Below are 14009 nucleotides of genomic sequence, written 5' to 3'. Positions count from 1 at the left end.
AGCAGTCAATGCCACAGGAATGCCCGACATTGTAGGACCACAAGACAACCTGTGCGAAGATGCTGGGAAGCAAAAGGCCCTGAGACTAAGGGACCCCAGAGTGATACTATGGCTACTACTGAATAAAGTGTAATTATCAATAAATGGAGTAACTATCCTAACATGTCAGATCAATATATATACCCTTGGTTAAGTAACCTGCACTTTGCAAACATATTTTAAGTCATTAATTATTTTAACAAATCAGGTTGGCTTAATACATGACATCATGGTATCCCTCTTACGCAGATCTACTTTAAGAGAAATGCTCTGCATGGTATGTAAAAGACAGATATACCTAGAGATTCATTTATACTTTCTAGAAATTTAGTCACTTGTTTTTTATGCTTATAACTATGAAGGAATTTTCTCACAATAGAATGTTCCAGTGCTTGGAATGATAGGGTCCAAACATTTTGCTAGCCTGTCTCCTTCATGCTAGCATATGAATTATACAAAAACCAAGAAAAATATCAACAATTTTAAGAGGATGTATTTGAATTTGAAGGCATTTGTCTCTCTGTACAGCAACTACAGAAGAGCATAACCTGAAAAAAGAGAGAAAAAGAAAGAGCCTTTGTGGGTGTGAAGAAATCAAATTTCCCAGCCTCCTAGACCAACAAATTCAGAAATGCTATTGGCTCTTAAGTTTATAATTACAAAGAAATGAATTAGTCAGTGTTACTGAGGGAAAAAAAAAAGTCTGAGGCTTAAAAATTCTATTATTTTAGAAGAGAAGGCCTGAAGCTGGGCAAAAAATAGTTAAAACCACTAATAAAATAAAATCTAGTCACATTGAAGCTAAAAATTTTCTATTTTCACTCTTTCACTCAAATCAAAAATATGAGTAAAAGGCTGCAGGACTAACTTGGGAAACATTTTATTCCATTTAAGGCATTTGCAAAGGAACAGCACTTGTACCAAAACATTTCTGAAATCCAAGAACTACAAAAAAACCACCTTCAGTTTGGTTTTTTTTTTTTCAAACCTAGTCTTAAACTTACTACATCTGCAGTTATTCCTGCAGAAAACAGCTTTTCAACTTCAAAAATTGCTTACCTCATAATTTCATACTGTGGTCTACTGTCCTGAGATCATATATTAGTTCACTAATGGTTCAATTCTAAATCAATTAAAAAGTTCTCAGCATTCATAAAACTTGATTTGGTTGCTTTCTCAGATCAGAAGACTGCACTCAGCTACAGGGCATTTTTCTTCCTTTGTGGTAAACCAGCATTTAAGTGTCACTCCTTTTCTTTCTGATTTATTCTTAAAACAACAACAACAACAAAAAAAACCCTCATCCTGCATTCTGGAATGTAAAATAAATGTCATTAAATTATTCAAATAAGAACAGTACAATCTACTGCATGGATAGAAGTTACCTAACTCATGTAAGGAGACAAAGGCCCTGTAGAAGCAGGTAATTTCAGCAGTATGATTCAAATCATGGCTTGTTCATCTAAATTCTGTTTTCAGGAATGAAAACTGTAACCAGTCAACACAGATACCAACAATCACAGTTCTAATATAGATAGGTTTCAAAAGCAAGCCACGCTTATCATGAGTCAGTAGGAATCACAAACTCTGCCTTTGAAGTCTGTCCCAGAAAAGGGGAAGGCACATGGAAGGGGAGGGACTCTTTCATCTTTCATAAAAAAGGCTGCTGCCACTGACCAAGTACTCAAAGAGTTTTCTTCTATTTTTTTTTTTCCAAATGAATCTCCAAATCCCTGTCCTGGTGAAGCCAACCTCTGAGAAGTTCCTGGACTAGGAGGTAAGACACTCAAAATTCTTGGTTTACCCCCCAGATAGGTATTTACGGAAGAGAAAAACAGTGCACTAACCTGTAAAACCTCTCTACACTTCTTTCTCAAGATAGCAAAGTAATTAAAATGTAAACAGTGGGTGGTCTGTCTGCATATCCACCCAATTATGAAGTAAGGTCTCATTCATTGATAGCCAAACAATAAGGGATCAAAATAAATGCTAAATAAATATTTTGAATTAACATCTGAGACAAAATGTCATGTGTCAAATGCTTTAGTGCTCTTTACTAAAATGAATGTTATTGTTCACAGTTTTATCAGTAGAAGTGACCACTACTGCTCCTGAAATTTCTAATTATATTGGGTGATTTTCATGACGTAAGAAGATCTTCTACCACATCAAATTAATATCTTTACATTCTATGTGCTAATCTTGTTCCTCATCTAAACACAATTATTCTACTGCATAATTCTACTTTAATCTTATAAATATCCACACAGCTCTTCTTTCAGCTACTTTAATGATATTTCTTACTCCACATTAGTATCCCACTCACGAAGACTGGTAGACCCTTGCTTTTATTACTCTTGTTGATTTTATTGTATTCTGCAATCATATTTTGCACTGTGATAAGAAAAATGCATAGAGCAACTGACTCTCCATTAGCATTTCCTTATCTCCCATTCAAAACTATCTTGAAGTTCTACTAAATTTCATACAGCTGTTTTAAATCGTCACAAAGAATATATGCTGTTTGCTTACAAACAACTAAGTAGGTGATTCAGAAATTTCACAGACTCCCTGTTTGGAACTACAAAACACCTGGTAGAATATCCTGAATTTTAATAACAGGTACATTTCATATTTCATAAAACTCTTACCAGGAAAAGAATGAGGATGTGTATAAAATTGATTCTGAGAAATTCCACCACTGTCTCTCTCCACTAGCTGACATAACTTTTAAAGTCCATTTCCACACATCAGAAGGAGCCATATCCCACAGAAAGCCATCATGTAAGTAAAATGACAGTGTGCTACTTGATAACCATAATAACAGCATTCTCACTCTTCTCTCTGTTCTCCACATGGAGACAATGTCTTTTAATTCATTGTTGTTAATTTTATTCTGTAATATGATCTCATTATACAATTACCTAATAGCTTATTAAATTTAATAAATAGGATTTTTTTAATAAAACCATGTTATAGTTTCTAATCTCTGATTTCAGAGATGGAGCTCAAAAATCAATTGTTGACGTACAACGTTAATTTCTCAGTGTCATTAAAGTATCATCTGCTTTCAGATACACATGGATAGAACAAAGACATTTCATATTGCAAAGTAAGGTTTAGTTTGCCGTTGTATTGAATCATGAATACTTCTGCTTTAATTGGAAAAACTAAAAATTCAACGACACAACACTTAAGAAACATCCATGTATCAGAAGTATTCAATATAATGATCTCTTCTCCCAGGCAACTAGTGACAGGACAAGAGGACATAGCCTTAAGCTGTTCCAGGGGAGATTCAGGTTGGACATCAGGAAGACGTTTTTCACTGAAAGTCTGGTTAAGCATCAGAATTTTTATATTAATCAATACAATGGCAACTGGGAATGTATTTGGTTTCGCTCTCTGGCTGATCAATGAAAATCTATATTGCAGAAGTTTTGAGTCTATTTGAATGACAATTTATGGGCAAGAATAACATTTGCTGTACCGAAGGAGAAAATAAAAAGTTTTTTTTTCTTTATATTTTGAGTAGCAAAGTCTTTCAGAGAGTTTTTGCTTTCTCTCTGTTGCTGAACTGGACTCTTTCCATAAGAGCAACTAGAATGATTAAAGACATTACACACACACAAAAAAAAGTAGGTAATAGTTAAATGACTTTAGGATTCAAAAAGAATTTGTGAAAATTGTCTAGAAAAGATGATGTGTTGAAAGAAGAAAAGATTTATGGCTGATCTTTATCATGATCATTTAACCTGCATTTCTGAGACTGTTAAGAATGAGCAAGACAAAGCTCTATGAGAAATACTCAAGATACATTTGAATCTTCTGAGGTCCTTTTCAATAGGATCTCCATTTAAATGTTTGTCTTTCAGTATTTTTATGTTGTCTCTCTGCAAAGGGTCAAGTACTTCTAGTGTTTCCTTTGCCGTTGCCAGGGATGACCTGGCAGACAGAGACAGTCATGCAGAAAAAACAAATGTCTCTAAAACATCACCTTATGCTCTTTGGTGCAAGACCACTGTACCTCAGATTGCAACAGATTGCAACAGCTGAGGACTCTGATTCCATAATGAAGCAAGGATCAAGCTGAATGCCTCTGTGTCTTTTGCAGTGGAAGCTGTCTTTCTTTTTTCGTGGCCACTGCTTGTATATCTCAGGCTACCTATTCTTTCACTTTTGAGGTAGTCCCCCTTTTTTCAATGTGGTTTGTTACCAGACTGGATGAGGTCGAATTTCTTGAGGAAATGTGCGGTTCAAACGACACCTTGTCTTTTATTATGACACAAGATTTCATTTATTCTTTATTTCCACTGTTCTAAAATGTCTATTACAGAACCTGCGGAGAATTGTGAGGATGTCTCTAAGGACATCCAAATGCCATTATTACTGTAAGAAAACGATGGTTGGGATGCTATGAGAATTTATTTTTTCCTAATTTATTTGAATTAATATGAAGTGATTTGAAAGTTCTGAAATTTCATGGTGTAGCCTTTTCACATTTTTTTCCCCAGGATTCATATATCAGCAATTTAGATTTTATGTCCCTGTAGGGAGACCATGAGAAATCCATTCTCCGTTGTAGTTAAAAAGCAATGAAAAGCCATGAAGATATTTCAAGTTCACAAACAAATGCAACAAGGGTTAAAGAGCCTGGCCTATGCAGCAGTCTTGGAAGCAACTGCTGGCAGTAATAGTGAGCTTCTCTGTCTATCTTGTTCCACATACTGCTTGACATCTAGCAGACCTTAGGATGTCAAAGATAGGTTTGACTTGTTTGCTGCAAGACAGAAACTTTATAACTATATGAACATTATGAGATCAGTATCCTGTGTTCTCAAATTTGCCATTCCACAACCAACACACCACCCATAATTTTCCAAGAATTTTATGTATCACCATTTCTCAGGAAGAATAAGGTGTTACATGTCTTGTTGATCAAGATGTCTCTTTATTCAAACCTGGTAATTCTACTGCCAAGGTTTTCATTCTCTAAGCACATTTTTACTGTGCTGGGCATAAAATAGCACTTATATCTGTTATTATCATACCTGTCTCAAACTATTTGTTAATTGACCCAATCAGTGAACTTGTCTGTAGATCATATTCAGTTATTGTTTCTTTCCCCTTACTTTTGGTCATAAGAACAAGTGTACAGAAAATAAGTCTTCCGCTATCCATTCCCACTTCCAAAACCAGCAAACACTACTGTGAAAAATAGAAATAGAATGGCACGTGGCTACAAAATACAAATAAATTTTCCTTTTGAAGGCTTTCCTTTACTGTAACTTTCACTCAAACAGGCTCGCTTATATTAAACTGGAGTTGGTTTTTGCAGTAACGAAAATGAGAAAAAAAAAAAAAAGAAAAAACAGAAAAGAACAATTTCAGGCAGCAATTTATACTTGTGACAATTTTCATAAAATTGCTTCATGTTTACTTAAATTGCATCCAGAAAAAATTTTCAATAGAAATATTTTAGGTTCCAATTTTTTCCAGTCAACTTCATGTTTCAACATTAGATGCTACGATCTCCATTCTCAGACAGCTTTGACCAAATTTAAACCAAATCACTTTTAGTTCAAAGTGTTTGTCCTCAGATACGTAAGCACAACATTCAGAGGTACAAAGGACTTAGTAAAATGTCCCTCTCTGTTGTCACTCTGAAGCTGGTACTCTAACATGAATACACAGATGGCTGGAGCAGACACTGCAGGCAAAAATGACAGATTAATACATACCTCTCTTTTATTTTATTTCATTTAAAAATAAGACTTTTTCTATTTCGTTTTCTTTACAAGTACTGAAGCCAAGAATCAAATTCAACTTTTATTAGTAAATTTTATTAGTGCAAAATGAGAACTTTTCACTCTTGGTTCGAAAGATTTGCCATTGAATGAGTAAAAACATCCAACCCAACTGTGAAGGACAGTTACCTTCACCTTCGTTTTGCCAACTTTTTCTACTACAAGGAAGAAAACCAATAGTAATGTTGTAATGGTCAATGACTACTATACACTTTAATGAGATCTATCCTGAGAAAGCCAGATTAAATAAGGGCTCTTCCAACTCATGATCTCATTAAAATGTCTGTTGGCAACAGCAGTTAGAGCTGGATCTGATACACAACATCACAATCCGAAAAGAAAAGACATCTAAGGGGCACCTGTTTGTCCTCTAGACAATGTCAGTCTTTCCAGTTAATCTATTTATTTTGCAGCTTTAAAGATTTCTGGTTTACTTTAAATTGTAGATATTTTCTTAACTTATATACTATATATCAATACAAGTTGTTATTAGCAGAAACACTGTCTTCCAAATTATTCCTTCCTAACAGAAAAAAGGAAAAACTGAAGCACACAATCAGAGTAGTCAAATCATAGCAGCATTGCATGCAAATGGATAGTAGGCTTTGTTGTCCACATACTTACTTATGACCCATTTCATGGGCAATTGTAAAAGCGAGATTCAGACCATTGTCCTCTGCAATTATACATTTTCGTTTTTCACTGCACATTCCACTCAGATATGCTATACCTAGGAAACACAATCACCACATTCAATTATTTTGTTATTACTAACTGTATATATATTATGGCATAATTGACCCCAAACACGACTGAAAACTTATTGTGGTCAGAGCCATCCAAATATATAAACAGATATCAGATAAAGGTTTACTTACTTGAACAATTGACTTTAGCACAAAATTGTATCAAAGATAGCAAATAAATTGTATTCAGTGGTAATATTACCTCACAGTAATGATTACACAGACTGCCATGTAAGGAAATGCATTCTTTAAAAGCATTTCTAGGTACCTTAATGAGATGTGATAGAACACATGCATGATTATTAATACTGTTGGAAATGCAAACAGATGTCTGCAACAATAAGACACAAGTCTGAACCAGTATTTTCTCTGACAGACTCAGAAGAAATGAGTGCAAAGCACAGAGCTATGCCCCTACATCTATCACTGCTAAGTACTGATAAAGAGTTCAGCATGTTAATGATTTTAAAAATGTAGAGTCAGATTTCATAGAAGAGTTCATAGGAGACTGCAGCCTGACAAACACATTAATTGTAGAGGCTATAATGCCTCTACTATATAATACCTTAGTTTGGGGGTTTTTGTGTTTTGTGTTTGGTTTGTTTTTTTTTAAGAAGCTCTAAGCGTAAGGTTTTGAGTTCAAGTTCAATTCAGCTTCTAAAAAGCAGAATGTCTGTAACTGTAAAAGCATGAGGAACAGGCAGTTTAATTTGTGTAATGGCAAATTTTTTCAGAGCACAAGTACATTTATTGGTGACCTATCATCATCAGTCATTTGAAAATTCAGAGTAAGCAATCAAAACACTGTTTCAAGTGTTTGGCCCTCTTCCTTTCAATGGAATGATTCCCTGTGGCTCAACAGGTTTGCTGGATGCTTGCATGTGAAGGTCAAAGTTGAAATGTTTGACAGTATTTGAAATTTAGTCATAATCATCATTCTGAGTTAAAAAAATAAAAGCCATTCTTCTCAACAGTCCAAGTGTTTGTCAGCCTGTGAGCACAATGCCTCATCCACAACATTAAATTCAAGTAGTGACCCCATCACTATTCTGGCGGGGTCGCTCTCAACAGAACTGGCTGAAAGCTGTGGGACACAGAACTTTAGACAAAAAATGTTGTTTAGGACTGAACAAAACACTCATAAAATGAATAAGGCAGAATATTTCAGATTTTACTCTTTGTTTCCAAAAAAGGAAGAAAAATTGAGTGGGGAAAATAGTCAACTGGGATACAAAAAAAAGGCTGGTCAGTTGGTGGCAAGCAATTGTTTTCAGTTGCATTACTTGTCTTTTTTGGCTTTCATTTATCTCTCCCTGTTATTTTCCTTTTCATTATTATCATTATTAGTATTATTTTTATTTCAATTAGGAGATTGTTTTTATCCAAACCCATGAGTTTCCTCACTTTTACCCTTGCAATTCTTTCCTCCCATTCCACTGTGCAAGGAGAGAGCAGGCAGCTGTGTGATGTTTTGTTGTCAGCTGGGGTTCAATCATGACACTTACTGATGATGGCCATTCGCAGTTGGATAAAATTTTCTTGCTGGGATCTACAGAAAGAGAATTCCCAAACCTCTATCTGCCTGTTGATTCTCAGTACTAACTGAAAACTACTATACTCTTTAGCCTTTTAAAAGGAAAAGGAGTCCCCTAATATTAAATTAGATTTCTAATTCTAGAAATGCCCAAAAGCATCAAAAGTAATTAATGCTTTATGAATTTTCCCTTATTAAACAAAGCCAAGCTCGTAAGCGCAAGCCACACTTAACAGCAGCTACTGGATGTAAATCAGCCAGTAAATCAGGAAATAGCTGTTAACTCATTTCACATCTTGTCCTCCTTGATTATGAATTTCACATGTAGTGAAAAAGAAACTGACTCCAGTAAGCAGCTGCTCTTGCTTAGTAGTCTATGAATTAGGTAAGAGAAGGAATTTCTTCTTCAAACATATTTATAATCACTGCAGCTTCCTGTGGCTTATTAGCACAGCTCAAACTGCTCCAAGGTTAAATCCACATGAAAAAAACCAAAACCAACCCCAAAACAAAAGCAATGAACAATTCCTCCCTTGTTAAGGTATTCCTAGTGAACCCTGTAACACACTGCTTCAAATAAAACACTTGGTATCTGAAAAGCCTTGGACAGAAAGCAGTAACGTCATCTCACTGACAAATTAAGGAAGGATCCTATTATTTAACTATAAAGAAAGCTGTTTTGAAACAAACAAACAAACAAACAAAAAACCCCCAAACCTGGATTGAATACATGTCAAATGTAAAATATTCAAACTACTTCCCTCTGTGAATAACTGTTTCTCAAGTTAATTCAGAAGAAAATACATGCCACATAAATTTAGAGAGTAAAGCTTTACCATTGTGTCTTAGAAGAATCACATAAGGGACTACATTTTCTTATCAAACATGCAAATATTCAAATGAAATACAGGTTGTTTCGGGGAAGTACAACTTTTCCTAGTCAAGTACAACTTTTCCTAGTCAAGGCAGTGGTTTCTTACTACTGCCATTACTGCTGCCTGTAGACATCGTCATTTCATTCTACATACTATGTTAATTTTCTGGTTTATTAATGAACATCCTCATAAAATCACCAAACTCTTTATTCTTTCAAAGTAGGCACACCTTTACAACTTCTCTGTTAAAAAGCAGTAGTTCAGCTGACAGGGATGTTACACAAAATACATCACCAACTAAAGTATCCAAGCAAGTCTGTCAGCTTTACCTATAACACACAGGTACGACTTGAATATGTCTGGATGTGTAATAGTGCATTCTAAAAGGCTATAGAATGGTTATTATTTTTCTTTTTGCAGTGATCTAATGAAATAGAGTTAATATTCTAAAAATCTGAATCACACAAATTAATTACCTAGGCAATTTAAATTTCTTTTCCTCTGAACTTCCTTGGTTTCACAACTCATTCCATGTTGGTTTGCCATGCTATTACTGTGTGCTTGTTCTGAATCCCAGACCTCATATCTGCTCCAAAATCTACTTGCTAATTTTAGATGCTGTTAAAACAAAAGAGATCCTTCCACATGCCACCAGTTTAATCTGTTGATCACCTGGATATCACCTCTACGCATTCCTGGGCTATTTCACAGCTCTTCTGTATTGGGAACAGTAATGTTCTGCCCAACATAATTTGTTTTTTTCTAGATTATAAGGGAATAATGACCATAAAAATTACAGAACAAAGTTCCTGTAACATATTCTGTGATGAAGAGGGATAGGTGATCACCCAGATATCCCTTGTACTACTGATAAAGACCAGAGTCTACCTGAATTTCTAGTCTGTATGAAATAAAAATTTAATAAAAACCAGATATGTATGTTCTGTTTCCAACACTTGAAAACACAAGCTGAAAGAACCGAAAAGTGCATAGATTTGTTCAGCAAAGCTCACGAAAAAAACAATCCATTTTAGAGCATTTTTTAATGAAGAGGTATGTTATAATCTCAGGAATCTAGGGATAGCATACTCCTTGCTGTTCTATCTATCCATCAGAGAATAAAAATTGTCGAATTTGATCAAGACGAAAACCAGTAAAACTGCCCAGATTCCCAGCATCTACTGCACTTCCTGTTGTCTAGGTAAAATAATGAAGCACACTATTACTGTTGAATGCACATTAAATATAATTTCAAGAATATTGAAAATGCTCATGAACTTCATGAATGATGGATCCATTTTTATTAAATTATTATTCTGCATACAACTGATATTGCTTAAACACATACCATGAATAAAAGTGATATTTATGTACGTAATTTTCTTTTGAAGTTTCTACACCAAGTTCCATAAAAAACAGTACAAACCACTAATGAAATATAGATAACCCTGAAATGGATAGAAAACATGCAGAGAAACTCGTGATGATTTGAATCATAAAGTTTAAAAAATAACCCTCAGCCTTCAGAAGGTATCATGCAGTGACACACTCCTGATAGCATGACCTTAACTTGAATTATTGATGTCACACAGAATTAGCAAGCCACTGCATTAGAAACATAATTTAATGTCCTAATACATCTGGCTTTTGATTCAAGCATAAGTACTTTTCAAGTAAAAAGTACTTTACAAATGTATTTAAAAGAACTGGTAAATCAGTGAGCCAGTGAGCATAAAGGACAGTGTTTAACTGCACTTGATTACTAATCTAACAAATTACTTTTTAGCAGACCAGATGCTTTTCTTAAGAAGCAGGAGAAAAAAGTTTTCCAATGAGCTGACACTTAAAAGTCTAATTAGCACAAGCTGTTCTGAAGAGAGTCACAGATGACTTCCAGGAAAAACAAGTCTTGTCAGTTGTCAGTGAATGAGCAACTCTTAAACATGACAGTAATCAAAACAAGAGAGTTAACAAACAGGAATCTCAAATGCAAAAAAAAAAAAAAAGCCTGGGATAATTTCTTTTTCTCAAGTGAGAGATATCGACAGTGAGAATAAATATATCTATACATGTGTGTGTATATCAATACAAATACAAATCAATGCAAGACATCAGAAAAAATAATGGGATAAAACCAAATCAGTTTATGCTGTATTTTACCCAAAGGTAACTCAAATTTTTTCATGTCTTTTGTTAAGTTTATAATCTATCTACATATTAGAAAATCCAGTGCTTCTCCAGAAAAATATGTTATCAATAAGTATACATATATATAATATATAAATATATATATATAATATTAAAAATATGTTATCAATAAGTATACTTATTGATACATAGTAATGTGTTTTTATGGTTCAGAATAGACTACTAAGCTTACTTTTCTGCCTTGAAACAATCTGCTGCACTTTAATGTTTTGAGCAGGGAAAAAGTCTAAAAATGGAAAGGGCATAGGTATGCCATAGATGCACAAATAAATTTTTAATGTGTGCTTCTACACAGTTTTAGGTGCTTAGTTCTTGCATCTTCTGAAGAGTCCACAGACATCTAAGAAGTTATTATAGGGATGGCAGAACTGTTAGGAAATACTAATTTTCTTCTAAAATGCAGCCCATATGGAAAACACTTCTCCCAAGGTGAATACACAGATGAGACAATAAGTGAATTTTCTCCACTGTCCATTCCTGGCCTTTGCTGGAAATTCATGCAGGGATCCTGTGAGCTAAAGCTGCATCCACACCCTCATCTTTTAACAGTCACCAAAGTACTTATTCTCCACATCTGGGTATTCTTTCTTCACATGCATCAGTTTGGGTCCATAACATGCGACGGCACATAGCTCCAGAGTGTAACTGTGTACAACAGTACAAGTTTCTCTTTCTATGAAGATTGCAAAGGGGGTATTCCAATTCAAATTCCAACTCTATTCATCTGTTCAAAGCAGTGGTTTTCTTCCTAGATCTCTGTCAACCGCAATGGCAAACTGAGAAGCTCTAGCAAATTTAGCAACTCCTCAGGTAGAAGCCAACTATATCTATTTGGCATCTCTGCATACCTTACCTACTCTTGTTCTTTTTGTCAGTCCTTCTGACTGACACAGGTGTACCATGGTTAATCGAAGACCAGCATTACAATTTTTCCATGGTTCTGTGTTCTTTCTTTGTTGATCCTAACAGCCACTTTACTTAGGTGATCAGGAGGGCCAGTGGTGTCCTGGGGTGCACTGGGAAGAGTGTGACCAGCAGGTTGAGGGAGGTGATCCTCCCCCTCTACTCAGACCTGATGAGGCCAAGTCTGGAGTGCTGGGCTCTTCTGTACAAGAAAGACAAGGAGCTACTGGAAAGGGTCCAGCAGAGGGCCACAAAGATGATCTGGGGTCTGGAGCATCTCTCTTGTAAGTAGAGACTGTGGGAGATGGACCTGTTTAGTCTAAAGAAGACTGAGAGGAGATCTCATTAATGCATATCAATAACTCTCAAAGGCAGAAGCCAAGAGGATGGTGCCAGACTCTTTTCAGTGGTGCCCAGCAACAGGATGAGGAGCAATGGCCATAAACAGAAGCAGAAGAAGTTCCACCTCAACAGGAGGAAGAACTTCTTTACATTGAGGATGGCTGAGAACTGGAACAGGCTGCCCAGGGAGGTCATGGAATCTCCCTCTCTGGGGACATTCAAACCCACCTGGATGAGTTCTTGTGTAACCTGCTCTAGGTGACCCTTGGCAGGGCATTGACTCATGATCTCCAGAGGTCCCTTCCAACCCTAACAATTCTGTGATTTTCAGAGAATTGTCTACTATCATTCTCTGATCTCTTTCCTGAGTGGTAACAAAGCCTATGGTTTCACACACATAAGCTAAAGACTAAATTGTTTTTCTTAATATGCATTACTTTGTTTTTGTCAATACTTCATCTTCTCTTTCGTTTCCTTTTCAGTATCATGATGTCCATCAACAATTCTTCTTCTCAGCTTTATACTGAACTATCCAGATGGCTTCAAACTGTATGAAAGCACACATAGGCCACCACTATTCCAAATACTTTAGGAGGCAAGGCAGTTCTGAATTCAAGCATAAAAACTGACAAATAATTCCCATGTCTTGTTTTTTAACTTCTAAGCCACGTATAAAAAAACTTATTAAAAACTAAAAGGAAAATATCTAAAGCAATAATGCAGCTGAGTACAGCCGGTATAATTTTAAAATATTTTAATTGCCTTTTTTTGTTTGTTTTCTAAAGGTAACATCACCAAGTGGAAAACTTGCCAATAGAAATATGCATAAACAGGAAAAGACTCAGATGGAAAAGAAAACTGCATACTGTAAAATGAAAAGAAAAGAGCCATAAATTGAGAAAGAAAAGTTACAACTTCCTTTTCTCCTCATTTAACCTTGTTTTGCATCTGTAATCCAGAAAGACAAAAAAACCCAAAACTTGATTAGCTTGTATATAATTGGTGTTGGAGAGGTCCTAAGTCATTCTGCTCAAAAGAAAATATGAAAAATAACAGTGTATGGAGTAATATGCAATAAAAATTTTCTTTGCTTCGTATTTTCTCATACTATTAATATGAAAGAAAAAACAAATGTAACCTTTCTAAGAAATAACTTAATCTTCTAAGAAGTTGAACTAGTTTGATCCATTACTTTAACTTCCTCATGGCATGGTTTTCATGAACAATTTTTCTGGATGTTTGTTTTACCTGGCATAGAAAATTATTAGGAATCTCGATCCACTTCTATAAATTAAACTTTTGGACAGAAGTAGAAAAGTCTATTTTTAGGACTTACACAATAAAGGCTTTTGGTCCTTAAATTACATGGGTAAATTATAAGAGTGCCTTATGAAAGCTTCATAGAACTCTGCTGTATACAATCAAATCAGATCTGACTTTGAAAAGGAGACAGCTTACTGCTTTGGCAGCAAAACTAAATGGGGTTTTCCAAGTAGAGGAGAAGCTTATTACTTAAAAAGCCAAGACTAGGTTTCAAGTTGATCACCAGCCGTTT

At 35.2% G+C, this 14009-nt stretch overlaps 1 protein-coding gene across 1 annotated transcript in view; it reads right to left on the bottom strand.

Annotated features, from left to right (window-relative positions):
- The window catches only part of ADAMTS19 (ADAM metallopeptidase with thrombospondin type 1 motif 19), a 139833-nt gene that overhangs the window by 60668 nt on the left and 65156 nt on the right, over positions 1 to 14009 (bottom strand). The window contains exon 8 of the mRNA XM_064641018.1: positions 6471 to 6576. Within this exon, the coding sequence (XP_064497088.1) occupies positions 6471 to 6576 (106 nt within the window). The remainder of the gene's footprint in view (positions 1 to 6470; positions 6577 to 14009) is intronic.

This window comes from Pseudopipra pipra, chromosome Z, assembly GCF_036250125.1.
Source record: "Pseudopipra pipra isolate bDixPip1 chromosome Z, bDixPip1.hap1, whole genome shotgun sequence".
NCBI lineage: Eukaryota > Metazoa > Chordata > Aves > Passeriformes > Pipridae > Pseudopipra > Pseudopipra pipra.
This window is presented reverse-complemented; position numbering and strand designations above follow the sequence as displayed.